The sequence below is a fragment of the Pristis pectinata genome, chromosome 10, assembly GCF_009764475.1.
Source record: "Pristis pectinata isolate sPriPec2 chromosome 10, sPriPec2.1.pri, whole genome shotgun sequence".
Classification (NCBI taxonomy): domain Eukaryota; kingdom Metazoa; phylum Chordata; class Chondrichthyes; order Rhinopristiformes; family Pristidae; genus Pristis; species Pristis pectinata.
Genome location: NC_067414.1, coordinates 95844204 through 95872155, shown reverse-complemented (window position 1 = coordinate 95872155; position 27952 = coordinate 95844204). Strand labels below are relative to the sequence as shown.

Below are 27952 nucleotides of genomic sequence, written 5' to 3'. Positions count from 1 at the left end.
AACCTCCTGTGGCGCGGGGGAGGGGAGTTCTTTGCGAGTGGCACATGGGGGTCACACTCTTCTCCTTCCACAGGCCCGCCGCTGACGAACATGAAGGTGATCCTCCTGGGGAAACTCTCGAAGAGCAAGGACGAACTCAAGAGCCTGGTGGAGGAGCTGGGGGGCAAGACCACCGGCTCGGCGAGCAAGGCCCAGCTGTGTGTCAGCTCCAAAAGTACGGTGAAGGGTCGCGGGGTTGTCGGTGCTTCTGTGTCATGCCGGGCCGAACACCCGTCGTCTGTCCTGGGAGTGTGAGATGGGGCGGTGTGTTGGGAGCTTAAACCCTGGGAGTGTGAGATGGGGCGGTGTGTTGGGGGCTTAAACCCTGGGAGTGTGTGATGGGACGGTGTGTTGGGAGCTTAAACCCTGGGAGTGTGTGATGGGACAGTGCAGAGGGAGCTTCACTCTGTCCCATCACACAGTCCCAGAGTTAGGCACAGTGTATTGGGGGCTTCACTGTGTATCTAGCCCTGGGAGCGTGTGATGGGACAGTGTGGAGGGTGCTTCACTCTGTGTCTAACCCTGGAACTGTGTGATGGGATGGTGTATTGGGGGCTTAAACCCTGGGAGTGTGTGATGAGACAGCGCAGAGGGAGCTTCACTCTGTATCTAACTCCCAGGAGTGTGTGAAGGGACAGTGTAGAGGGAGCTTCACCCTGTGTCTAACCCTGGAACTGTGTAGTGGATAGTGTGTCGGGGGCTTCACTGTGTATCTAACCCTGGGAGTGTGTAGCAGACAGTGTGTTGGGGGTTTCAGTCTGTGTCTATCCCTGGGAGTGTGTGAAGAAACGGTATAGAGGGAGCTTCATTCTGCGCCCTTTGCTGTCAATGACCCCTGTGTAACCAGGCCTGTAGTTAGTGTTGTTTGTACCTTCTGAGAAATCCTTATTGGCTTGTAACTTAGCCAACTTCCTCCTAGTCACAGAGGCAAAATTGAAGCATGATTTGGAGCTGGTCACAGTAAACGACGGAGTAAGTTTGAGGGAGAAAATGACCTCTGGTTTGTGCTTGAAGTTGCATTGAGAACGAGGAGCTGAAGGGGTTTGTGTTCCTGCATGATGCAGCCCAGTCCCCAAGGGTTTCTGGCTCTGCCCTGGTTCTCTTGGGAGGGGAGGGGCCCAGGTGGGGTGGGGCAGCCCTCTCTTTCCTCCTCTTCTCCCCTCGTCAGAGCTTGACAGATGCTCTCCCCTGCAGAGGAGGTGGACAAGATGACCAAGAAGATGGAGGAGGTGAAGGAAGCCAACATCCGGGTGGTGTCCGAGGACTTCCTCGTTGACCTCCGGTCGGGGAAGAGCTTCCAGGATCTGCTTGCGGTCCACGGGATTTCGTCCTGGGGGGCTGAGGTCGCCTTGGAGGTTCCTGAGCCTCCTGCCGCCGGAAAATCCGCCGGGAACAAGGCCGTGAAAAACGCCAGCGGCAAAGTCAAGCAGGAGGAAGGTGAGAGGGTCGGCGCCCATCGGGGAGGTGGCTCCTCTGACAGTGCAGCACCCCCTGCTCAGCGCAGCGCAGGGTGGGCCCCGAGTGAGGGTTAAAGGTCAGTTGTGTTGTGCACAGACGTTGTGGGTTGAAGGGCCTGTTCGCATGCTCTACTGTTTTATATTCCATGGTGGCCAAAAATTACAGAGAGATCTTGATCAGCTCAGTAAGTGGGCCGAAGAATGGCAAGTGGCGTTTAATTCGGATAAGGGCGAGCTGTTGCACTTTGGGAAGCCAAATCCAGGGTAGGACTTTCACAGTGAACTGTAGGGCCCTGGGGAGAGTTGTAGAACAGAGCGACCTTGGAGTTCAGGGACGTGGTTCCCTGAAAGTGGCGTCACAGGTAGGCGCGTCACAGGTGAAGAAGGCTTTTGGCACATTGGCCTTCATCAGTCAGGGCATTGAGTATAGAAGTTGGTGTGGTTGTATGGGACACTGGTGAGGCTGCATTTGGAGTGTTATGTTCAGTTCTGGTCGCACTGCTATGGGAAAGATGTTATTAAACTGGAAAGAGCGCAGAAGAGATTTACCAGGGTGTTGCTGGGACTTGAGGACCTGGGACTTTTTTCCTTGGAGCGTAGGAGACTGAGGGGTGATCTCATAGAGTTGTATAAAATCATGAGGGGCATAGATAGGGTAAATGCACACAGTTTTTTTTTCCAGGGTTGGGGGATCAAGAACTAGAGGATGTAGGTTTAAGGTGAGAGGGGATTGATGGGAACCTCGGGGGCAACTTTTTCACCCAGAGGGTGGTCCGTATGTGGAACGAACTGTCAGGGGAAGTGGTTGAGGCAGGTATGATGGGTGGTGGTGGAGGCTGATGCATTGAACGAGTTCAAGAGATTGTTAGATAAGCATATGGAGGAATTTAAGTTAGAGGGATATGTGGGAGGAAGGGGTTAGATAGTCTTAGGTGTGGTTTGAAGGGCAGCACAACATGGTGGGCCGAAGGGCCTGTATTGTGCTGTATTGTTCTACGATAACGCTGTTTAAAAGACATCTGGACAGGTGCATGGATGGGAACGGTTTAGAGGGATATGGGCCAAGCGTGGGCAAATGGGACTGGCTTGGATGGGGATCTTGGTCGGCATGGACCAGTCGGGCCGAAGGGTCTGTCTCTGCGCTGTGGGACGCGATGGCAACATCCCGCTGGGAACAGGTACGCCTCCGGGACATTCAGCCTGGTTCCATTCCCTCTTGCAGGCTCCGGCAAGTCGGAGAAGAAGATGAAGCTGACGGTGAAAGGAGGAGGAGCGGTGGACCCTGATTCGGGTAGGTGGAGGTCCTGTGCTCGGGGGAGGGTGGGGTGGGGGGGGAGGATGCTGTGTGAACCCGTCGGTGACACCCATCGACTGGGGGGCCTGGGCAATTGCAGCACAGGAGGCGGCCAGATGTAGGTAAGTGAGACCAGCTCAGTTGGGCAACTTGGTCAGCATGGACGAGTTGGGCCGAAGGGCCTGTTTATCCGTGCTGTGTAGCTCTATGTCTATTGTTTCTTAAATAACATGTCCCAGTTGAGTAGATGCAGCAAGGAGCCGCTGCCTCCCAGCTCCAGAGACCGGGTTTGATCCTGACCTTGGGCGCTGTCTGTGTGGAGTTTGCACGCTCTCCCTGTGACCGCGAAGGTCCCCCCACCCTGGGGTGCTCTGGTTCCCCCTCTCACCCTAACGAAGTGCAGGGTCGGTGGGGTAATTGGCCGCTGTAAATTGCCTCCCAGTGTGTGGGTGAGGGGCGGAATCTGGGGGGAAGTTGATGAGAACGTCAAGGATTCGTGTAAGTGGGTGGTCTATGGTCGGCACAGACTCTGGGCCGAAGGAGGGCAGGCAGTGACTCCCACTCTCGCTCCCGCAGGGCTGGAGGACTCGGCGCATGTCTTCGAGCAGGGCGGCCGGATCCTGAGCGCCACGCTGGGCCTGGTCGACATCACTCGGGGCACCAACTCCTACTACAAGCTACAGCTGCTGGAAGACGACAACAGGAAGAGGTGAGCTGGAGGACCCAGGGGATCCCCTCCGGCCGAGGGGTGGTGCGGGGAACCAACTGCCCCGTCCCACTCAGGGCCCCTCCCCTCTGGTGTGGCTGTCGATGGTTTTTGCCCACCTCGTTGGGTTTAGGGTCAGAGAGAGTTACACAGCGCAGAAGCAGGCCCTTCGGCCCAACTGAAACAGGCCCTTCGGCCCAATTGGTCCATGCTGACCATGATGCCCCATCCAAGCTAGTCCCATTTGCCAGTGTTTCTCCCATAACCTTCTGAACCTTTCCAAACCCTGTACCTGTCCAACCGTCTTATTGTACCTGCCTCAACCACTTCCCCTGGCAGCTCATTCTGCATCGATACCACTCTCTGTGTGGGAAAAAGTTGCCCCTATTAAATCTCTCACCTTAAACCTATGCCCCCTAGTTCTCGATTTTCCCCAGCCCTGGGAAAAAGACTGAGTGCATTCGCCCTATCTATACCCCTCATGATTTTATATTCCTGTATATGATCGCCCTTCAGCCTCCTACGCTCCAAGGAATAAAGTCTTAGCCTGTCCAACCTCTCTCTATTACTCAGTCCCTTGAATCCTGGCAACATCCTATAACAGGGCGTCCAATACTGAACACAATACTCCAAGTGTGGCCTCACCTGCCTCCTGTACAACCGCTCCGTGACCTCCCAACTTTTACACTCGGTACCCTGACTGATGAAGGCCAGTGTGCCAAAAGCCTTCTTCGCCACCCTGTCTACCTGTGATTCCACTTTCTCCACTGTACTCCAAGGTCCCTCTGTTCTGCAACACTTCCCCAGGGCCCTGCCATTCACTGGAAGTCCTACCTTGATTTGACTTTCCAAAATGCAACACCTTGCAATTCTCGGAATTAAACTCCGTTTGCCATTCCTTGGCCCATTTACGCAGTTGATCAAGATCACCCCCCCCCCCCCCCCCCTGTAATCTTCAATGACCATCTTCATTGTCCACTGTACCACCTATTTAACTGGGATCCTCGTGCTGGAGGGGAGGGCTGGTTTAATTCACTGGACACATTCTCTGGTGCAGTCTGTGACTGGGGGGCAGGAAGAGGAGGCACAAGAAACTTAATGCCTGCCTCTTGCCTGAGGGTGTCTGTCACCGTCCCCGATTCCCGTTCCCTGAGGGCGTCTGTCACCGTCCCCGATTCCCTGTTGGGACATCTCTCGCTCCTCTCCCTCCCCTCTCTGTCGGGATGATCCCATGTGCCAACATCTGAACCCCTAGGTTGTCAAAGTCATTTGGTCCATTGAGTCTATGCCACCTTTCAGGGCAATAACATTCCCCCGTTTATTTCCCTATAACCTGTTCTCTCCCACATTCCCCTCAACCTCCCCCGATTCTACCTCTCACCTGAGTCAAAATCGAGTTTATTGTCATCCGCACAACTACGTGTGCACAGGGGCAATGAAAAACTTATTTGCATCACAGGCACAGAGCATCAGATACACAACATTCACAGGAAAAACAAATTAAACATCAATTGTACACAATTTTTACAAGAGAGAATTAGAAAAAAGTCCATTAAAGTGCAAAGTGGTCACAGTGTTGCTATACTGAGGTAGTGATTGGGGTTTTGCAGGTTGGCTCAAGAACCGAATGGTTGAAGGGAAGTAGCTGTTCCCGAACCTGGTGGTGTGGGGACTTCAGGCTTCTGTACCTCCTGCCCGATGGTAGCTGCGAGAAGATGGCACGGCCCGGATGGTCATTGCCCCTTAAAGGGGGTCAATCAGTTTGGAGCACAGACTCCCGGCCTTTGAGAGACCGTGATGTATGTGTACAGGCTGGGTCACGCTCTAGGATGTGGGTCGAATAGTTGACTGAGGGAGCGAGGCTGGACGATGGTTCTGTGAAGGAGAGGTTGCTGTGGAGCAGAACCATCACCTGGTTAGAGTACTTGGGAGTACAGTGTGTCCTTGTGTACAGTTCTGGTCACCACACTACAGGAAGGATGTGGCAGCACTGGAGAGGGTGCAGAGGAGATTCACCAGGACGTTGCCTGGGATGGAGGGCTGTAGTTATAAGGAGGGATTGAACAGGCTGGGTTCACTCTCACTGGAGAGTAGGAGGCCGTAAGAGGTTTAGAAAAGCAGAGGGGGCATAGCTAAGGTGGATGATCACAGACTTTTCCCCAGGGTCGAGGAGCCTAAAACTAGGGGATTTCTAGTGTGAGGGGAAAGATTTAAAATGGACCTGAGGGGTAACTTTTTCCACACGGGAGGGTGTATGGAAGGAGCTGCCAGAGGAAGCTGTAAAGGTTGGGTACAGTTACAACATTTAAAAGGCTCTCGGACAGGTAGGAGGAGAGGAAAGGTTCAGAGGGATAGGGGCCAAACGCAGGCGAGTGGGACTAGTTCGGATAGACATCTCGGTCAGCATGGGTGAGTTGGGCCGAAGGGCCTGTTTTCCATGCTGTGCAGCTCTAAGGCTCTGTAAAAGAAGGGTAGATGTGATTTGAGTCTTCTTCCGAGGGCAGGGGAGCCTAGAACCAGAGGGCATAGGTTGAGGGAGATAGGAGGAATTTAAAGGGGATCTGAGGGGCAAGTTTTCCCCGCACAGAGGTGGGTGTGTGGAACGAGCTGCCAGAGGAGGTGGTAGAGGCAGGTACAATGATGTTTGAAAGGCGTTTGGGTAGGTACTTGGATAGGAAAGGCCTAGAGCGATATGGGCCTCATGCAGGCAAATAGCACTGGTTGTAGATGGACATTGTGGTCAGTATGTGTTCAGTGGGCCGAAGGGCCTGTTTCTGTGCTGCATGTTTCTGAAAGGTCACAGGATAGAGCCCCTCTGTTTCCCTTCCAAGGTCGGTTATATTGACGAATTCTCCCTCCGATTAATTTTCCCGGTTCGGCTTGGGGAGATAGGGTGAGGGGATTGGGTTCGGAGCGCCGTTCCTGGAGGCTTCTCTCGGTGCCCTGCAGGTACTGGGTCTTCAGATCCTGGGGCCGAGTAGGGACCAGCATTGGCGGCAACAAGCTGGAGAAGATGTCCTCCAAGGAGCATGCGGTCGATCACTTCCTGGGCCTGTACGAGGAGAAGACGGGCAACGCCTGGCAGTCCAAGAACTTCACCAAGTACCCCAACAAGTTCTACCCCTTGGAGATCGACTATGGCCAGGTGGGTGGATGGCTCGCCCCGCTAACCTACCCCCACCCCAACCCGCCCAAGGTCGCTGTGTGTTTCACCTGTGTTCATCGCAGAGATTATGTCAAAGTGGAGTTTATTGTCACGTGCACAAGTCCATGTGTGCACAGGCGCAATGACAAACTTAATTGCAGCAGCATCACAGGCACAGAGCATCAGATAAGCAGCATTCACAAGAAAAACATAAATTAAACATGATTTTTGCAAGAAAGAACACAATTAGAACCAAAAAAAAGGCAATTTTAGTGCAGAGTGATCACAGTGTTGCTATACTGTAGTGATTAGGGTTGTGCAGGTTGTTTCAAGAACCGAATGGTTGAAGGGAAGTAGCTGTTCCTGAACCTGGTGGTGTGGGACTTCAGGCTTCTGTACCTCCTGCCCGATGGGAGCTGCGAGAAGATGGTACGGCCTGGATGGTGGCGATCTTTGACAATGGATGTTGCCTTCTTGAGGCAGCACCTCCTGTAGTCCCGATGGAGGGGAGGGATGTGCCTGGATGTATTGGGCAGAGTCCACTACTCTCTGTGGCTTCTTACCTTCCTGCGCGTTCGAATTGTCATACCAGACCATGATGCAACCAGTCAGGACACATTCAACAGTCCGTCTGTTTAACCTCCTAAGTGCCTTCCCGTAAAGTTTGGTTATAAGGGGCACCACTGTGTATTGGAATTGGTTTATTATTGTCACGTGGACCACGATACAGTGAAAAGTTTTTTGTGTGCCATTCAGACAGATCCTTCCATACATAAATACATTGAGGTAGTAAAAAAAAGTGTCCTAACCAATGTTTTATAAAGTTGTTCCATGACCTTGCTGCTCTTGTGTTCTATGCCCCAGTTAATGAAGGCAAGTATCATAATTTGTCCTGCTCCAATTTAATATTCTCCTGCACTTGTCCTTATCTACAGCTATTTTAAAACTGAAGGAGTTGTCACTGTTCCCTAACTCTTTTCCCAGTGAGAGGTGGGTCACCTGGCCAGGCTCATTACCCAACACCAGGTCCAGTACGGTCCCTCCTCTCGTTGGACTATTGACAGATTGATCCCTTGTACCTGCGGCTTCCTATTTCCTTATAACTCTGCTGCCATCTTCAAGGTTCTGTGGATTTGTCCACCAAGGTCCCTCTGTTCCTCAGTACTCCCTAAGGCCCAACCATTCATTGATAGATTTGTAGAGAAGTTGGCAGGGTAGAGTAGATGGGAGCAGATCCATTAGTGGCGTTTAAGAGACATGAATATGGAGGGATATGGACTATGTGCAGGCAGAAGAGATTTGGTTTAATTTGGCATTGTGGTTGGCACAGACATTGTGGGCCGAAGGGCCTGTTCCTGTGCTGTACTGTTCTATGTTTCCCATGGATGGGGTATCTAGAGTTGGGGAGTGGGGTGGAGGGGGTCCCAGTCTCAAAAAAAAATGAGTTGGCCATTCAGGACTGAGGTGAGAAGTTCCTTCATCCAGGGGATGGTGGGTCTTTGGAATCTTCTCCCCAGGGGAGGCTGTGGAGGCTGAATCACTGAGTATATTCGACAGAGGCATCGGCAGACTTTTAATTAGTAAAGGAATCGAGGGATGTGGGATTCGTGCAGTTTAATCTGGGCAAGTGTGAGGTTTTGCGAGGTCAAATGTAAGGGGGAAAACTATACAGTAGATGGCAGGACCCTTGGGAGCACTGATGTACGGAGGGATCTTGGAGCGCGAGCCCACAGCTCCCTGGAAGTGCAACACCAGTAGATAGGGTGGTGGTGAAGGCGTACGGCACGCTTGCCTTCATCGGTCGGGGTGTTTTGAGTATAAAAGCCGGGAAGTCATCTTGCAGCTGTATAAAACTTTTAGGCCACATTCGGAGTACTGTGTACGGTTCTGGTCGCCCCCATTACAGGGAGGACGAGGAGGCTTTGGAGAGGGTGTAGAAGAGGTTTACCAGGGCGCTGCCTGGATTGGAGTTCATTAGCTGTATGGGAAAGTTGGACTAACCTGGAGTGCTATCTCCGGAGGGTCAGAGGCTTGGGTGGGGGGCAGGGACCTGATGGAAGTTTATCATGTTATGAGAGGTACAGATGGGGGGGGTGAAAATATTAAAGACTAGAGGGCATGGATTTAAGGCAGAAGGCGGAAAGTTTAAAGGAGAGTTTTGGGGCAAGTTTCTTGTTACGCAGGGTGGTAGGTGCTTGGGACGAGCTGCCAGGGGAGATGGAATCAAACTTGATAGCAACGTTTAAGAGGCATTCATACAGACATGGGAACAGGCAGGGAATGGCGGGATACAGAGCAGATGGGATTAGTTAGATCGGCAGCGTGGTCAGCGCAGACGTGATGGGCCGAAGGGTCTGTTCCTGTCCCCGTACCGTTCTGCGGAAGTGGCGCTGAGGTAGAAGGCCGACGGTGGTGCAGACTCGAACTTTCCCTGTCTCCCCCTCTCCCAAAGGACGAGGAAGCTGTGAAGAAGCTGACTGCCAGCTCTGGCACCAAATCCAAGCTGGACAAGGCAGTGCAGGAGCTCATCAGAACCATCTTCGACGTGGAGAGCATGAAGAAGGCCCTGGTGGAGTTTGAGGTACGGGGAGCCGGGGCAGGTCGGTCGTTCAAGTCATTTGACGAGCAATTTGAAATCGGTCCTGATGCGAGGTTTCGACCTGAAATGTCGACGATCCACCCCACCTCTCCCCAGCTGATTATTTTTTTTGGCTTGGGAGAAGGTATCTTGCACATGTGATCGTATTCCCCCTGATAGATGACAGGGGTTGTATAGGTAAAAAGCAAATTTATAAGATGTCTTTATTAGTCGCATACACATCGAAACACACAGTGAAATGCACCTTTTGCGTAGAGTGTTCTGGGGGGCAGCCCGCAAGTGTCGCCACGCTTCCGGCGCCAACATAGCATGCCCACAACTTCCTAACCTGTACGTCTTTGGAATGTGGGAGGAAACCGGAGCACCCGGAGGAAACCCACGCAGACATGGGGAGAGAACGTACAAACTCCTTACAGACAGCGGCTGGAATTGAACCCAGGTCGCTGGCGCTGTAATAGCGTTACGCTAACCGCTACACTACCGTGCAGTGTAGTGAAGAGATTTTACAATGTAAATGAGGCTGTTGAGCCCATTCTGTGTGACTTAGCCCTTTAAAGCAGCAATCTGGTCCTGCAATGGAACCACAACTGGTTCTTCATTTGCTGGGTTGAAAGGCAGACTGTTTGAGGTGAAATATTTTGGTTTAAAAACATTCCAAGTATTCCTGTAGTTGATTTCTTGGCCACGTGTAATGCCGGGAATAGCTGTGCCCATTGAGAATTCCCTATGTAAACAGATTGCAGTCACGGTGTACTTGCAGGCACAGGCCAGCGGGAGGTGCTGCCGCCCTGTCTCAGGCAGTGCACGGAGCGCCGTCACTAGATGAGGTTCTGCCGTCCAATTGCTGTGATTTCCTGGGACAGTGAGTGACCAATTGTGATCCCCTAATTCTGCCCGTCACAGGCAAGACCAGCATTTACTGTCCATCCCTAGTTGCCTTTGAATTAGGAGGCTCACTGGGCCATTTAAGGGTCAACCAGGTGGAGTCTCATATAGGTCAGAAGGTCTCCTTCCATGAGGGACGTTAATGAACCAAGTGAGATTTTTTTTGCAACAATCCTGTCACTTTTATCGAGCACGGTCACTAAATCTGGTTGATTTATATTTTCCAAGTTATAGATCAATGCTGAGTTTGTTGCTGTGGTGGGGTTTGAACTTGTTTCAATCCCCTGGAGAACCAGCCTGCAGCACCTCCATAGCTTCCCCTCTCGTTGTGCAGGGCCCCACTGTTGGTTCAGAGTTACCTCCCCAGACCTGACCCGTCTATTCAAGCAGCGGCCGAAGGCCACTCCACGTGAGCGATAGAGGGGGTGGGAGGGATTGACGACGGGGTTGAGGGAGGGAAGGTGGGTGACCACGTGCGTTGCGGGGTCCGGTTCCGTCCCTCACTCTCCTTTTCCTCCTGCGCAGATCGACCTTCAGAAGATGCCCCTGGGGAAGCTGAGCAAGAGGCAGATCCAGAGCGCCTACTCCATCCTGAACGAGGTTCAGCAGGTAGCGTTGCCGATCTCCCTCCCTACCCCGGGGTGGGTCGCCGGGACGGCAGCGGAAAGCTGAGGGTTCGCTCCCCCTCCCCCGGAGCACCATGTCACGAGGGGGGGAATTCCGAAAACGCTGGGTTGCACAACCCTGGATGTTGTCTGTTGTCTGTGGATCCACTGCCCCTTGCTGTTGTGTGGCTCTGTCCTCATTACTCTGAGCCCCTCACTGGTACACGTGGCTCTACACTCGCTGGTTGGTGCCTTTGTGGCTTGGTCCTTGCTGGGCTGTGGATTTCATTTCTCACAGGCCATTCAGTCCATCGAGTGTGTGCCAGCATTCAGGACAATCCCATTCCCCTGTTTATTTCCCCTGTAACCTATTCTCTTTCACGCTTCCCCCAGATTCCACCACTTGGCCAAGTCTAAGTCGAGCTTATTGTCACGTGCACAAGTACACGTGTGCACAGGTGCAATGAAAAACTTACTTGTAAAAACTTTGTACAGCACGGTAACAGGCCCTTACAGCCCCACAAGTCTGTGCTGTCCAATTACACCCATGTGAACCTACCCATACGTCTTTGGGATGTGGGAGGAAACCGGAGCACCCGGAGGAAACCCACGCAGACACACGGGGAGAACGTACAAACTCCTCACAGACAGTGGCGGGAATTGAACCCGGGTCACTGGCGCTATCATTGGCGTCGCCCTCTGCAGCAGCATCACAGACACGCAGCATCAGATGCACAACATTCACAAGAAAAACGTAAATTAAACACTTTATGTTACAAGAAAAAACACACAATTACAACAAAAGAATAGTCCATATTAGTGCAAAGTGGCCATAGTGTTGCTAAACTGTAGTGATTAGTGATCAGGAACCGAATGGTTGAAGGGAAGTAGCTGTTGCTGAACCTGGTGGTGTGGGACTTCAGGCTTCTGTACCTCCTGCCCGCTGGTAGCTGTGAGAAGACGGTATGGCCTGGATGTGTGACACACTAGAGAACAAATTATAGCAGCCAATTAACCTACCAACCTGCACGTCTTTGAGACGTGGGAGGAACCCGGAGCATCCAGGGGAAACCCACGCGGAGAACGTGCAAACTCCACGCAGACAGCACCAGAGCTCAGGATTGAACCCGTTGTGAAGCAGTGGCTGTACCCGCTGTGCCACCCCACTGGTTGGCGCTCGTCGCTGGGCACGGCACCTCATTGGTTGACGTGCCTCTGCCATCACTGGGCAGGGTCCCTCGATACCTCACAGGGAGGCGTTCACCTATTGACCGTGCGGGGAACCAGGGCTTCTCTCCCCAGCGCTGTCGTGTGCGCATCATCGCCTCTAGGGATCGGTGGTTCGAGGCAGTATTACCGTGCCCAGGGCTAAGTGGGAGGGAAGTTTATTTTTGAATGCATTTGGTGAAGGGGGTGGTGGTGAATTTGTATTGACGGGAGAGACCAATAAACCTTTCTCTTGTGTTGAGGTGGTTGCCAGCGCTGGGTCGGAGTCTCAAATACTGGACCTGTCTAATCGTTTCTACACACTCATACCGCACGACTTCGGAATGAAGAAACCTCCGCTCTTGAATAATGAAGAGTATATCCAGGTAACCGTGGCGACGGGGCGGCTGTGTTTGCAGCGGTGGGTCAGATGGAAATGGGCCCTTCGGCCTAACTGGTCCGTGCCGACCAAGATTCCCATCTAAGCTAGTCCAGTTTGGCCCATATCCCTCTAAACCTCACCTATCCGTGTTCCTGTCCAAGTGTCTTTTAAATGCTGTTAATGTACCTGCCTCAACCACTTCCTCTGGCAGCACGTTCCATATACGCACCACCCTCTGTGTGGATAAAAAGTTGCTCCTATTAAATCTTTCCCCTCTCACGGTAAACCTATGATCTCTTGGTTCCCCAACACTTGGGGGGAGGGAAGACTTTTAAGATAAGATATCTTTATTAGTCACATGTACATTGAAACACACAGCGAAATGCATCTTTTGCGCAGAGTGTTCTGGGGGGCAGCCCGCAAGTGTCGCCACGCTTCTGGCGCCAACATAGCATGCCCACAGCTTCCTAACCTGTACGTCTTTGGAATGTGGGAGGAAACCGGAGCACCCGGAGGAAACCCACGCAGACACGGGGAGAACGTACAAACTCCTTACAGCGGCGGGAATTGAACCCGGTTCACTGGCGCTGTATTAGTATTACGCTAACCGCTGCACTACTGTGTGTGTATTCACCCTGCATATGCCCCTCAAGATTTTGTATGCCTCTTCTCTCAGTCTCCTACACTCCAAGGAATAAAGTCCCAGCCTGTCCAACCTCTCCCCGTAACCCAGTCCCTCGAATCCTGGCAACACCATCGCAAAGCTCTCTTGCACTCTTTCCAGCTCACTGGTGTCTTCCGCTGGCACAAGCCTAGGGTAGTGAGGGTGAGGGTTGTCATGGGCTTCGGGCACTCCTGGCCTTGGATTTCACTGCCTGCAAGTTGCCAGAAGCAGATTCCGTAGTGCAGGAGTCGTGGGATATAAGGGTTCCTGATATTAAGTAGATTTGCGAGGACGCTTCCAGGACTCGAGGGCCTGAGCTATAGGGAGAGGTTGGACAAGCTGGGACTTGATTCCTTGGACCGTAGGAGAATGAGGGGCGACCTTATAGAGGTGTATAAAATCATGAGGGGCATAGATAGGGTGAACGCGCACAGTGTTTTTCCCCAGGGAAGGGGAACTAAAAACTAGGGGGCATAGGTTTCAGATGAGATGGGAAAGATTTAAAAGGGATGCGAGGAGCAACTTCTTCGCACAGAGGGTGGTGCGTATATGGAACGGGCAGCCAGAGGAAGCGGTTGAGGCAGGTACAATAACAACATTTAAAAGACACTTGGATAAGTACATGGATAGGAAGGGTGTAGAGGGATATGGCCCAAAGGAACGAGCTTGGTGGGCACCATGGTTGGCACAGATGAGTTGGGCCGAAGGGCCTGTTTCCATGCTGTATCACTCCATGATTAAGTGGGGGGAATGTTGTCTGAGCGTCAGCCACAACTGTATTGACGATGGTGTGGGATTGAGGGCAGTTTGATCTGCACACCCCCCCGCCCCGTCCCCATATCTGTCCAACCCTCTCCCTTTCTGCCCGCTTCTGCTTCCCTCTGTCTCCTCATTTCTGCCCCCCCCCCCCCCACCCCCAAGAACGTGACCAGCCAGTGCCAGCACTCCTTATTTAAGACTCCCTCCTCTGCGCTCTCTCCTCTCCAGGCCAAGGTCCAGATGTTAGACAGCCTGTTGGACATTGAGGTCGCGTACAGTCTCCTCAAGGATGGCATGGAAGACGATGCCAAGGATCCCATTGACATCAATTACGAGAAGCTGCACACGGACATTAAGGTGACCTGTGTAACCATTCCTTAGCTAAACCTGCTCTATGCACCATTCGGTGTCTAAAGCTTCACTGTATCATTGTTCTTACAACCCAGCCTGTGACCCCTTGCCTGTCTCAGCCTGACTCAGATGTTTCCTCTTGCAGGGGAGTCTAAAACTACCATTTATTGTATGTGTCCTAACCTTGTTTGACTTCCCAAAATGCATCGTTTTGTCCTGAGTCAGTAGTAAAGAAGGCAAATGCAATGTTAGCATTCATTTCGAGATGACTAGAACATAACAGCAAGGATGTAATGCTGAGGCCTTATAAGGCGTCGGTCAGACCGCATTTGAGTATTGTGAGCAATTTTGGGCCCCGTATCTGAGGAAGGATGTGCTGGTCCTGGAGATGGTCCAGAGGAGGTTCACGAGAATGATCCTGGGAATGAAAGGCTTATCCTATGAGGAGCATTTGATGTCTCTGGGCCTGTACTCACTGGAGTTCAGAAGGATGAAGGGGGGGATCTCATTGAAACCTACTGGATACTGAAAGGCCTGGATAGAGCAGACGTGGAGAAGATGTTTTCATCAGTGGGAGAGTCTGGGGTCCGAGAGCACAGCCTCAGAATAAAGGGACGTCCCTTTTAGAAATGAGATGAGGAGGAATTTCTTCAGCCAGAGGGCGGTGAATCTGTGGAATTCGTTGCCACAGAGGCCTCGACGAGCTGAATGGCCTAATTCTCCTATATTTTGTGGTCTGTGGTCTAAAATGGAATACTGGGTCCAGTTTGTCTCTGTCCTTATTTCCCCCTCCTTGCGATGGAAGGGTTAGCGATGAGGAAAGGTTCAGTAGGTTGGACCCATATTGGAGTTGAGAAGGAGATGTGATTGTATCGAAGTTCTATGGGATGCAACAGGTTAGATGTTGAGAGAATATTTCTCCTGGTGGGGGCGTCTACAACTGTCGGTGGGGCAGCAATTTCAGAGTAAGGGGTGGCCCATTTAAGGAATACCTTCTCAAAGGGTTGCTACCTTTTGGATAGCTACCTCCAAGAGGCTGTGGAGCTCGAGGCATTTGAGGTGGCTTAGCGGAGAAAAAAAGGATATGGGGATCGGGTGGGAATGTGGGAGTTGAGGCCGGGATCAGATCAGCCACTATTGTATTGAATGACACCACAGGCACGAGAGGCTGGACGATCTGCTCCTGCAGATTGCCCACCCGTCGACTGAAGTGACGTCTGTTCTCGCTGGCACCTCTCCCTCCCTTGCCTGGTGATGACGTGCGTGCCGCTGCCTTGCGTTTCTGCTGCTCAACTCCTCTGTCTCCCTGAAACTCTCTCCTTCAGGTTCTGGACAAACACGCGGATGAAGCCAAGATAATTACGGACTACGTTAAAAACACGCATGCTGCCACGCACAACCAGTACGACCTCGAAGTGTTGGAGGTGAGTGTGGCAGTTGCCGTGACCGACTAAACTGAGGTGTGCGGAAGCTGGTTATAGAAGAATCTTTATTCAACAGAGCGGATCTTCTCCTCTCCCAACACAAATGTTCTCTGCTTTTTAAACACAGACAACAATGAACAATTAACTATAGTTTCAATGGCTATAAGTGCTCACTTTAACATTTTAACAACTAACTTTGTAGAATTGTGTATTTACAATGGGAACCCATCCCGACTAACAGAACCCCTTTGAGTGTTCACATACTGGTGGCTGGTCCCAAAGCTTTTCAGCCCAAAATATTCCTCTTTTGTTTGTGTTGAGGGATGGCTCCCTGAATGTACAACTAGCCAGATTATGAAGTGATGAAACAGACCTGTCCCAAACTGTGCGTTAACTGGCAGGGATACACTTTAACAAGACATCAATCCAGGAGTTGGCCACTTACCTCCTTCCCCGATCTCGTCCTGAAGGTTTCAATGAGCACTAATTAAGATGAAAATCCATCTATTAGAGTCGTAGAGCAATACAGCACAGATACAGGCCCTTAGGCCCAACCAGTCCATGCCGACCACGGTGCCCACCCAGCTAGTCCCAATTTCCTGCATTTGGCCCATATCCCTTGAAGCCCCACATCTCTATGTATCCCTCCAAGTGGTTCTTGAATGATACTATTGAACCAGCTCGTTCCATATACTCACCACCCTCTGCGTGGGAAAAGTTAAGATAAGATCTCTTTATTAGTCACACGTACATCGAAACACATCTTTTGCGTAGAGTGTTCTGGGGGCAGCCCACAAGTGTTGCCACGCTTCCAGTGCCAAAATAGCACGCCCACAACTTCGTAACCCGTACGTCTTTGGAATGTGGGAGGAAACCGGAGCACCCGGAGGAAACCCACGCAGACACGGGGTGAACGTACAAACTCCTTACAGACAGTGGTGGGAATTGAACCTGGGTGCCTGGTGCTGTAATAGTGTTATGCTAACCGCTACACTACCGTGCCTGCCTTTTAATGTTGCCCCCCTTTTTAAAATCTTTCCCCTCTCGCTCGAAACCTATTGTCTTCTGCAGTGTAGTTTCAATGGAACAGAATCAGAATGTCCCACACCTAGCGATTGGTGTCGATAGCCTTAAATATCAGTGGAAGTTAAATTGTGAACAGGTTTTATTTCCTGAAGGGTAGTTCTCATTTTAAATAATATGAAATTATGGATAGCGGATAACTCCAGAATAATCCCTAAGAGTGGTGGCGGGCTGCGAGGATCGCCGTGGTAATGGGCCTGACCTGGGTGGGTTGGGGTAGGATATGATTCGATTCCCTCGGGCAGTCCCGGAAGAGGCTGCAGATCATCTCTTGGGCAGGAGGGGTGTTGGGGCAATCTGTGGGGGCAGTGAGATCTCTACGGCCATTAGCGTTGGGCTTGGGTGTCCAGTTGGATGGTGAGAGGGTCTTCAGATGGTCTGTGGTGGGGTCAGTGTTAGATCTCTGCATCCATTGGCATTAACCTTGGGTGTCCATTTGGACGAGAGGGGGTCTTCAGGCAGTCTGCAGGGGTGTTGGGATCTCTGCGGCCATTGGCGTTGGCCTGGGGTCCCCGGTTGGATGGGGAGAGGGTTCTTCAGCGGTTGTTGAGGCAGGGGAAGCCTCGGACAATTTTCCAGGAGTGCCCACCCTCTGGTCATCCCTTGCCCCGGCGTGGGTGAGTGAGGGGGGGGCAGGGATGGATGGTCCACTGCCTCTTGCCTCCCTCCTATGGGATATCCCCTGGGGTCCAGCCCTGAGCCGGGGCTTGGGTCTGCCCCCCCCCCCGGGTGGCTCTGGGCTGATCAGTGAGGGGTGGTTCAATGGGTGCGGGATGGTAGGACCGCTGGGGTCCCGCTCTCCCTCTCCCTCCCGGGCCGGGAAGCCAAAGACACTGTCCCTTCACCCTTGTCTTGCTCCCACAGATATTTAAGATCAAGCGTCAAGGAGAGGAGCAGCGTTTCCAGCCCTTCAGTGAACTCCACAACCGCCAACTTCTCTGGCATGGCTCCCGTACCACCAACTTCGCTGGCATCCTGTCGCAGGGTCTGCGCATCGCCCCGCCCGAGGCTCCCGTGGTGAGTGGGCCTGGGGCGTGGGAAAACACAGAAGGGCCATTCGGCCCTTCGTGCCTGTTCTCGCCATTGATGGTGGTTCTGGCTGGTCTTCTGCCTCGGCGTCATTTACCTGCCGTGCCCCCACATCTTGCAGCGTCCAGGGTTAGACAGCGCGGAAGCAGGCCCTTCGGCCCAACACACCTGCTGACCCAGTTGCCTACCTGAGCTCACGAGATCACAAGACAAAGGAGCAGAAGTAGGCCATTCGGCCCATCAAGTCTGCTCCACTGCCTCACCATGAGCTAAACTATTCTCCCATCTTGCCCCAATTCCCGGCCTTTTCCCCACATCCCTTGATACCTTGACTTAATTAGATACCTATCAATCTCCACCTTAAACACCCCCAATGATTGGGTCTCCACAGCTGTACGTGGCAACGAATTCCATAGATCCACAACCCTCGGGCTAAAGAAACTTCTTCTCATTTCTGTTCTAAGCTGGTCCCATTTTTCCCACCCTTATCCCTCTAGATCTTTCCTATCCATGTACCTGTCTAAATGCCTTTTTAAATATTATAAGCATTGTCACGTCCTCTGGCAGCTCGTTCCGTGTAAGGGCCGCCCCCTGGGCGAAAGAGTTACCCCTCAGGTCCCTATTAAATCTCTCCCCTTAATCCTTTGCCCTCTAGTTCTTGATTCCCCAACCCTAGGGAAAAAGACCTGTGCGCATTCACCCTATCGATGCCCCTCATGGTTTTATACACTTCTGTAAGTATTATAGTCACTTGTACCGAGGTACGGTGAAAAGCTTGTCTTGCATACCGATCGTACGGGTCAATTCATTACACAGTGCAGTTACATTGAGTTAGTACAGAGTGCATTGAGGTAGCACAGGTAAAAACAGTAACAGTATCACACCTGTCTCCTACACTCCAATGGAAAAAGTCCCAACCTGCTCAACCCCTCCCCTTCGAGTCCCAGCAACATCTCCGTAAATCTCCTCTGCACTCTTTCCAGCTTAATGGCATCTTTCTGATAGGGTGACCAAAACTGAGCACAATATTCCAAATGTGGCCTCACCAACGTCTCGTACAACTGCAACATCACGTCCCAACTTCTATACTTAGTGCCCTGAATGACGTCCTTGGGACTTACCAACTTTCAAGCTTGCTAACTTCGCTAGTACTGGTCTTCGACCGCTAATTAGTCCCTTCCTTTCGTCTGCGAGTGAGGTCGGTGTGTGACCGTTGCAGTGGGCTGCAGAGACACTCAGATGATTGAGAGGTCTGGGGGTCACGGGTGGAGGCAGGGGATACAGAGGGACCTACAGGGAGCTCTTGGCCGCACCTTGGTTTGCTCCAGCTGGCTGGAGTTCCCTCTGGCAGAGACCATAAGGCAGAGGAGCAGAATTAGGCCATTCAACCCATCGAGTTTGCTCCACCATCCAATCATGGCTGATTTTTTTTTTTCCCCCAACCCCATTCTCCTGCCTTCTCCCCTTAACCGCCTTACCAATCAAGAACCTATCAATCTCTGCCTTAAATACACCCAATGACTTGGCCTCCACAGCCGTCTGTGTCAACGGATTCCACAGATTCACTGCCCTCTGGCTGAAGAAATTCCTCCTCATCTCAGGTTCAAAGGGACGTCCCTTCATCCTGAGACTGCAGGAGGAGCGTTGGCCACGGTTGACAGCACAGTGGGATCTCTCCGGTCTGGTTGGTGGGCGGATAAAGCCTGGATTTTAATGCCTTGTCCGTCAGCCCCACACTCGGCTTGAAGCAACTGCTCGAGTTCTTGGAGTGGGACTTGAACCCGCGACCCTCTGGCTAGGATCGGTTTGGGCCATGGCTGTCTCTTCGTCTGACCCACCCGCCTGTTGTAGGAACCGGTGACTTCCCCACTGCGTCGAGGGCAGTGGACAGGACGACCTCCTCGTCTCTGCTCTCACAGGCCTCTCACTGGGACGTTAGCACAATGGCCTCCTGTTTCAATCACAGGCCAGTGTGACTGGGATTATGTGAGTGTCGGACTAGTAGTTCAGGACACTGGTTTGAATCCCACCAGTGTCTGGTGAATTTAGATAAGTTCCACAAATCAATCTGGAATTGAAAACAAAAAAAAATTTCTTAGTCATGGTAACCACAAAATAACCGATTTGTCTTTTTAACAAAAGACTTTACCTTGTTTGGTGTCTGTGACTCCAGACATTTCTACCCATTGCCCTCTCTCTCTCTCTCTGTCTCTGTCTCTCTCCTCCCCCTCACCCCCAGTGTCCCCATCTTCCCCCCTCCCCTGTTTATTGTTCCTGGGTCACTTATCCTGGTCTAACGGTGCTGAAGGCTAACCGTGCTTTGTTTCCCCAACAGACCGGCTACATGTTCGGTAAAGGGGTCTATTTTGCAGACATGGTGTCCAAGAGTGCCAACTACTGCCACACCTCCCAAGCTGAGCCAGTGGGTCTCGTTTTACTGGCTGAAGTAGCCCTGGGGAACATGTGAGTAACAAAACAAAAAGGTCTTAAATATGCACACGGTAATTAGAGAGATTAATTTGCAGTTTGTATCTCAACGATCTGTTGTGACTGGATTACCCACTCTGTCCCTTTGCCTGGTTCTATCATTCAGTGTCCATCTCCTGAGCTTTTATCTATCAAGAGTTCCAAATAGTTTCATTGCTGTTTATGTGAAGAGCTATTTTCTGCTATTGATGATGGCTGGGTTAACTGTAGCTTTAAGACCACCACCTGGATTAGCCCCTCCTGTCAAGAGGAATACAACCACCCTCTCGCTCCCAGAACACTCCTCTTCGGGGCTCCTCTCCCCCATTGGTTCCATGAGGCCAGCGCTATACAGATTCACTCCTGTAACCCTAACGCCATGTAGGACAACGTTCGCTTCCTGAAGTGCTTTAAAACACTCCTCTACTTTCAAGAGAGGCTCAGCTTTGATCCCCAGTTGGGGCGGCTCAGTGGCATGGCGGTTAGTGCTGCTGCCTCGCAGCTCCAGAGATCTGGGTTCGATGCTGACCTCTGTTGCTCTGTGGAGTTTGCATGTTCTCCCTGTGACTGCTTGGGTTTACTTGCCTGTCTTAAGGCTACAGTTAACCCCGGCCATTGTCAGTACCACAGAATAGCTCTTCACACAAACAACGGTGAAACTATTTGGAAACTTCAAGAGAGATACAACCCCAGGAGATGGGCAAAGTCAAGCTGGGGACGTCTGTAAAATCAGAACCTGTTTGTTACCCAGTCACAGCCCGTATTGAGCTTCCTTAATTGCCCTTGAATAAAGAGCTCTGGAGTGGAGGTCACTCTGCAGTTGTCAAGGTGGATAATGCACAAAAATCGCTTGATATGACAACTGCACCCCCACAGTATTGCACTGAGTGGCATCAAAAGCACACAAGACTGATGAGAAAGAACAATTACTAAAAGTGGAGAGAGAGGAAATTCTGCCAATCATAGGAATGAACATTTTGTATATATGTCGGACTTCTGAATTTAATATTATGGGAGCTCGATCGTATGTAGGGGTGCCTATAAGGTATTTGTAACCTGGCGATGACGTAAATAAGATAAGACATCTTTATTAGTCACACGTACATCAAAACACACAGTGAAATGCATCTTTTGCGTAGAGTGTTCTGGGGGCAGCCCGCAAGTGTCGTCACGCTTCCGGCGCCAACATAGCATGCCCACAACTTCCTAACCTGTACGTCTTTGGAATGTGGGAGGAAACCGGAGCACCCGGAGGAAACCCTCGCAGACACGGGGAGAACGTACAAACTCCTTACAGACAGTGGCGGGAATTGAACCCGGGTCGCTGGCGCTGTAATAGTGTTATGCTAATGTGCCCGGACCCCAATAAATAAAACTTTTACAACTCCCAGCTCCGGGGAGTTAGATAGCTCTGGATTAGACCTTGGTCTGGCATTGGGGCGAGAGGGCTCTGGGTGGCACTCGTGTTTGGATTGGGGCGAGGGAGCTGGGGGTCACGGGCTAGCGGCTCACGCTGGGACTGGAGGGGGGGGAGGGTTAGCGCTGGGACTGGGGAACCGGGAATGTTGAGGCTGAGTGCTCCAGGACTGGACTGCGTCCCCCCGCCTCTGAGCTGAGTCTGCACCACCGCGGTGCGCCCTGCAGGGACCTGCGGGACTTTGCTCTGGGGGCCTGCCTTCCGCTGAGGTGACGTCGGGGAATCGCTGCCAGCTTTGCCGACCTCTGCTGCTGCGGAGCCACTCACGGCCAACCCTTGCTTTATCCCCAGGTACGAATTGAAACGAGCCAATCACATCACGAAGTTACCGAAAGGCAAGCATAGCGTGAAAGGTAAGGGTGGCGATGCAGTGCCGTGTGGTGAGAGGGCCACTCCATTCCTGACGCTTGACATTCCCTGACCCTTGCCCCCTCTTGCCCCCCTTGCCCCTGTTCCTGAACCCCCCTTGCCCCCCAGACCCCTGTCGATCACTCGCTTCCCCAGCCTCTTTTCCCTCTGATGGGCAGGCTAGATTGGCCGGTTTCTTCCCTGCTGCCAGATCCGGTGGGATGATCCCTTTTGCTCTTCCGGCAATCCAGGTGGAACTGGACCTCCAGGTGTGAAACGTTAGAACGTCAGGAAATAGGAGTAGGCCACTAGGCCCCTCAGGCCTGTCCCGCCATTCAGTTAAGATGGCGGATCTGCCACAGACCTCATCCCCTCCTCTGTGCCTGTAGCATCCCGTGTCTGGATGCATCACGGCTTGGTACGGCAACTGCTCTGCCCGGGACCACAAGAAACTGTAGAGAGTTGTGGACACAGCCCAACACATCACTGAAACCAGCCTCTCCTTCATGGACTCTGTCTACACTTCTCGCTGCCTCGGTAAAGCAGCCAACATAATCAAAGACCCCACCCACCCCGGACATTCTCTCTTCTCCCCCCTCCCATCGGGCAGAAGATACAAAAGCCTGAAAGCACGTACCACCAGGCTCAAGGACAGCTTCTACCCCACTATTATAAGACTATTGAACAGTCCCCTAGTACGATAAGATGGACTCTTGACCTCACAATCTACCTCATTGTGGCCCTTGCACCTTATTGTCTGCCTGCACTGCACTTTCTCTGTAACTGTAACACTTTATTCTGCATTCTGTTATTTTCCCTTGTACTGCCTCAATGCACTGACATGATGAGATGATCTGTATGGATGGCATGCAAAACAAAGTTTTTCACTAAGATTTATAAGATTTCTTTATTAGTTACACGTACATTGAAACACACAGTGAAATACATCTTTTGCGTAGAGTGTTCTGGGGGCAGCCCGCAAGTGTCGCCATGCTTCTGGTGCCAACATAGCACGCCCACAACTTCCTAACCCGTACGTCTTTGGAATGTGGGAGGAAACCGGAGCACCCGGAGGAAACCCACGCAGACACGGGGAGAACGTACAAACTCCTTACAGGCAGCAGCCGGAATTGAACCCTAGTCACTGGTGCTGTTATAGCATTGCACTAACCGCTACACTACCGTGCCTGGCACTGTACCTGGGTACATGTGGCAATAATAAGCCAGTTCCCACAGCCTTCAATTCCCTGATCTTTCAAAAATTTATCTACCTCTTTTTAAATACCTCTAATGATCCTGCCTCCGTAATCCTCAGGGGTAGAGAGTTCCAGAGATGTGTCACCCTCAGCGAGAAGGAATTCCAGGGCGGGTCCTTAGGACTGGGCACCCCCAACCCCCTCCGTTCCTGTGACCCGTGGAAGCCCTCGTGATGCCCAGCAGCCGGTGTGGAGCTGGCCTGGGGAAGGAATGGTCCATTGAACTGTCCGCCCTTCCTCTGGTCTCCTCTCCAAGGGCCAACCATCGGCCCCCAACCCCTGTGCCGTGCTCTGCGGGAATGCGTGGGTTGCAGCTGCATCTCCCGATGGTGATTCCCCCCCCCCCCATTGAAGAGAGGTGGTGGGTGGGGGAGACCGCTGGCGATGGGCGGATGGCAATGCAAGTTGATGACGGAGGCTCCTTTGTCTCGCCAGGTGTGGGCAAGACCGCTCCGGACCCTAGCGCGACGATCAAGTTGGACGGAGTGGAGGTGCCTCTGGGCAAAGGCGTGCAGACGTCCGTCTCGGACTCCAGCTTGTTGTACAACGAGTATCCTTCCCGAGGTTGGGCGATGGAGGGGAGGAGGGTACAGCTACAGTCCTCTGACCCGGGGGGTGGGGGGGGGGCAGCTGCAGAGGCAGGAATCTTGGAGCAACAAATGAGATGCTGGAGAGCCTCAGCAGGTCAGGCAGCATCTGTGGAGGGAAGTGGACAGTCGACGATTCGGGTCGAGATCCTTCAACCGTCCAGGTGCCGTCCATTTCCCTCCACAGATGCTGCCTGACCCACTGAGTTCCTCCAGCGTTTTGTGTGTGGTCCCTCCAACCAAGTTAAGGAAGGGATTATGAGTTTCTGTTTTATTTCTTGAAGACTTACCTCTCTGGCAAGTGAGCTCTGACCCAAACAGAGTTGTTACCACGAGTAGGAGGGTCTAGGATCAGAGGGCACAGCCTCAGAATAAAGGGACGTCCCTTTAGAACTGAGATGAGGAGGAATTTCTTCAGCCACAGGGTGGCGAATCTGTGGGATTCGTTGCCACAGAGCACTGTGGAGGTCAAATCATTGGGTGTAATTAAGACAGGGATTGATTGGGAAGGGGGTGAAGGGTTACGGGGCGAATGGGGCTGAAAAAAAAATCAGCCGTGATTGAATGGCGGAGCAGACTTGATGGGCTGAATGGCCTAATTCTGCTCCTGTATTTTGTGGTCAGACAGGTGGGAGCTGGGGGAGGGAATGGGCCGCTGCCGAGAGATGCAGGAGGGAGCACACTGCCGTGTGTGCGGAGTTGGAGCCAGAGCAGGGAGCGGCTCACCACCTCTCCCTTGTGGTCAGTGGGGCGGTGGGTGGGGGTGGGGGTGGAGAGCTTCACATCCAGGCCTCGACAGTGAGGAATTGAGAAAGAAGCAGATGGAGACTGATGGGGGCGAGGCTCTCCTCCTGGCTTCCGGGCAAGTTCAGGTCCTACAAAGCAGCCCACCTGACCTATACTCCATCTCCCACCCTACATACTCCTCCTACCACCGGCCCACAGTGGGAAGCATCTACAAAACCCACTGTGGTCACTCGCCCAGGCTTCTCCGACAGCACCTCTTAAACCCGCCACCCAATCCTGCCCCCCCCCCCCCCCCCCCGAGGACAAGGGGCAGCGGGTGCAGGGGAACACCACCACCCACAGGTTCCCTTCCCAATTCCCACACCATCCCGACTTGGAAACTTGGAAACCTATCGCCGTTCCTTCACCGTCGCTGGGTCTGAGTCCTGGGACTCCCTCCCCTACACCACCCGTGGGAGCCCCTTCACCGGGAGGACTGCAGCAATTACAGAAGGGGCCTCACCCCCCCCCCCCCCCCCCCTTCGAGGGCAGTGAGGGAGGGGGCAATAAATGCCGGCCCTGCACTGATCCCAAGAAGGGATAAATGGGAGAATTTTGGGCTGGGGACGGCCCCACCTCGCGCTCTCAGCCGGTCACCCAGCAGGGACGGGTTGAGCCTCCTCGCCCATTGCCAGCGTGAGAACGAGAGGGAATGACTAGACCCTCGTGCACTGCCACTTGGAAGGGGAGGCCGTTCGGCCCATCAAACCTGTGCCGCCTGCTCTGCGAACACCCCAATTTTGACCCAGCCCCCCCAGCGCGTTGCGCAGAGCTCTGCGTGCTGTGGCCGAGACCTGGTTGTTGGCCCTGACCAGGGCTTTTCAGGAGTGGGGTTCCTTTCTCTGTGTCCACTGGCAGTAGCCCCTACCCTTCTAGACACACACACACACACACGGGGATGAGGCTCCTGAAATTTCAGGGGCGGAGGCATGCTACACTCACTTGTGTGAACCTCCTCCCCCCCAGCTCTCTCTGTCTCAACCCATCCAGGTTTGTTTTTTGGGGGGGGGGGGGGGTGGTTAGGGAGAGGTGAGGATGTTCCTCTGGACACTCCCAGTTGAGCAGTCCTACAGTCAGTCGGAGGGGCAGGGTGGGTGTGAGCTCCCCTCTGCACTCCGTCTTCTGGACCCTCGCCTTGAGTGAATTGAGGTAGAGAGACCAGCCACGCAGCACAGAAACGGGCCCTTCAGTCCATCGGGTCTGTGCTGACCAGCGCTCTCCCATTTGCAGCAGTCCTACACCCACCCCATTCCCTCCCCATGTCCCCATCAACTCTCTCTTCTCCCCGCACCCCAAGACTCTACCCCTCACCCACACTGTAGGAGCAATTTACGTAGAACAGTACAACACAATACAGGCCCTTCGGCCCACAATGTAGTACCGACCTTTAAACCTCGCCTAAGACTATCTAACCCCTTCCTCCCACATATCCCTCTATTTTAAATTCCTCCATATGTTTATCTAGCAACCTCTTGAATTTGACCAATGTACCTGCCTCCACCACCACCCCAGGCAGCGCATTCCATGCCCCAACCACTCTGGGTAAAAAAAAACCTTCTGAACTTCCCACCCATTACTTAAAGCCATGCCCTCTTGTATTGAGCATTGGTGCCCTGGGAAAGAGGCGCTGGCTGTCCACTCTATCTATTCATCTTAATATTTTGTACACCTCTATCATGTCTCCTCTCATCCTTAAAGCGGCCAGTTAACCCCCCGACCCCCTCATGTCTTTGGGATGTGGGAGGAAACCGGAGCACCCGGGTGGGGGCGGAATCCCACGTGGAGAACACGCAGGCAGTGCCTGAGGTCGGGATCGAACCCAGGTCGCTTGAGATGCCAGGCAGCGGCTCTACTGCTGTGCCAGCCCACAGGTGGTGGGCCTCGCCAGCCCAGGCTCCCACCTGGTTTGGAGGCGGCTGCCGCACAGTCGGCTCTGTGCTCGGGTCCAGGCGCGTCGGGTGGCTCTGAAGCATTTTTCACCAGGGAGGGCGCTGGGGCTGAGACGTTGTCGGTTGTCTACCTTAACCTGTGCTCCCCCCCAGGTACATTGTCTATGACGTGGCCCAGGTAAACCTCAAGTACCTGCTTCAATTGAACTTCAAGTACAAGACCTCCCTGTGGTGAAGTCTCTCCCCCTGCCCAGACTTCGGGCAGGAGGAAAGGGCAGGGGAGGGGTGGTGACGGTGACACAAGGTCGGAGGTCATGCTCCCACCCTGTCTCTCAGCCAGGGAAGTAGGGTGGGGGAGATCGCCTCACCCCACCACCCCCCCCCCCCCCCACCCCGTCCCCCACCTAAAACTTTAAGCTGACAAAAGCCATAAATAAGCATTGTTAGATTTTTTTAAATACAAATAAGTAATGCAAGTTATTTGGGTTGGGTGATGTTCGAATGTGAAAATGGCTGTTAATTTTATTCAGCCAGTGAAGTGGCTTAACTGACTGTTAAAACTTTTTGGTTTAACTTGTGAGAAACATTGTTAGGTTGGGAGGGGGTAATGGAACTGAGGGGTCGGGGCGTGTCCCCATTCCTGTGAAGTCTGAGCTATCAGGAGCCATGAAGTTTTTTTTTGTATTTGTCCGTCTGTTTGTCTTCCGTTTGAAAAGTGCTTCTTTCTCCCTCATTTCTTCCCTGCCACTGTTTTCCTGCAGTTTGTTTCCCCCCCCCCCATTTTATAATTAAGCAATGAATAAAGGATGGCTTATAAAAAGTACAGTTGTTTTGTCTGTGTTCATTATAGCACCAGAACACGCTGTGCTTTGGTGGTTCTCAGATTCCTTGAATCTTCCAACTTTAGGGAACTCGCTCTTCCTGTCTCACTGGATCAACAGCAGACATTTCTGCCTCGTCTGTACCTTGACTTGATTTTTCTTATTCTACTGTTACAGTCTGACCTGCTGGGTGTGTCTCAGAACCCTGCCGTTCACAACAAATTGCGCAGACAAAGGAGTATGTGCTCGTGTCTGCTCAGATTAGCCCATTTGGTCTCACCTTACCAGAGGTATTTCCATTCACCCATCCCTCCCTTTCCTTGTCTCCTACTGTCTCACCACACGGAGGGTGGTGGGTATATGGAACGAGCTGGAATGATGGGAGGTGGGTTGGGGGGGGTTGGGTGGTCTCATCGAAACCTACTGGGTACAGAAAGGCCTGGATAGAGTGGATGTGGAGAGGATGTTTCCATCAGGAGGAGAGTCCAGGATCCGAGGGCACAGCCTCAGAATAAAGGGACGTCCCTTTAGAACTGGGATGAGGAGGAATTTCTTCAGCCAGAGGGCGGTGAATCTACCGAATTTGTTGCCACAGACGGCTGTGGAGGCCAAGTCATTGGGTGTATTTAAGGCAGAGATTGATAGGTTCTTGATTGGAAGGGGATATGGAGAGAAGGGGGGAGAATGGGGTTTC

The 27952-nt window shown here is 52.6% G+C and overlaps 1 protein-coding gene across 3 annotated transcripts in view; it reads left to right on the top strand.

The window, feature by feature from the left end:
* Positions 1–27260, top strand: part of parp1 (poly (ADP-ribose) polymerase 1) — a 49151-nt gene extending 21891 nt beyond the window's left edge. For all 3 annotated transcript variants that reach the window (XM_052025095.1, XM_052025094.1, XM_052025096.1), the window contains exons 9-23: positions 74–214; positions 1234–1476; positions 2719–2787; positions 3367–3499; positions 6446–6641; positions 9094–9222; positions 10651–10734; positions 12200–12322; positions 13970–14098; positions 15418–15516; positions 17464–17616; positions 19964–20091; positions 21863–21924; positions 23611–23725; positions 26591–27260. In XM_052025095.1, coding sequence (XP_051881055.1) covers positions 74–214; positions 1234–1476; positions 2719–2787; positions 3367–3499; positions 6446–6641; positions 9094–9222; positions 10651–10734; positions 12200–12322; positions 13970–14098; positions 15418–15516; positions 17464–17616; positions 19964–20091; positions 21863–21924; positions 23611–23725; positions 26591–26672 — 1886 coding nt within the window. In that variant the 3' untranslated portion in view covers positions 26673–27260. The remainder of the gene's footprint in view (positions 1–73; positions 215–1233; positions 1477–2718; positions 2788–3366; positions 3500–6445; positions 6642–9093; positions 9223–10650; positions 10735–12199; positions 12323–13969; positions 14099–15417; positions 15517–17463; positions 17617–19963; positions 20092–21862; positions 21925–23610; positions 23726–26590) is intronic.
* The last annotated feature ends 692 nt before the right edge of the window (positions 27261–27952 follow it).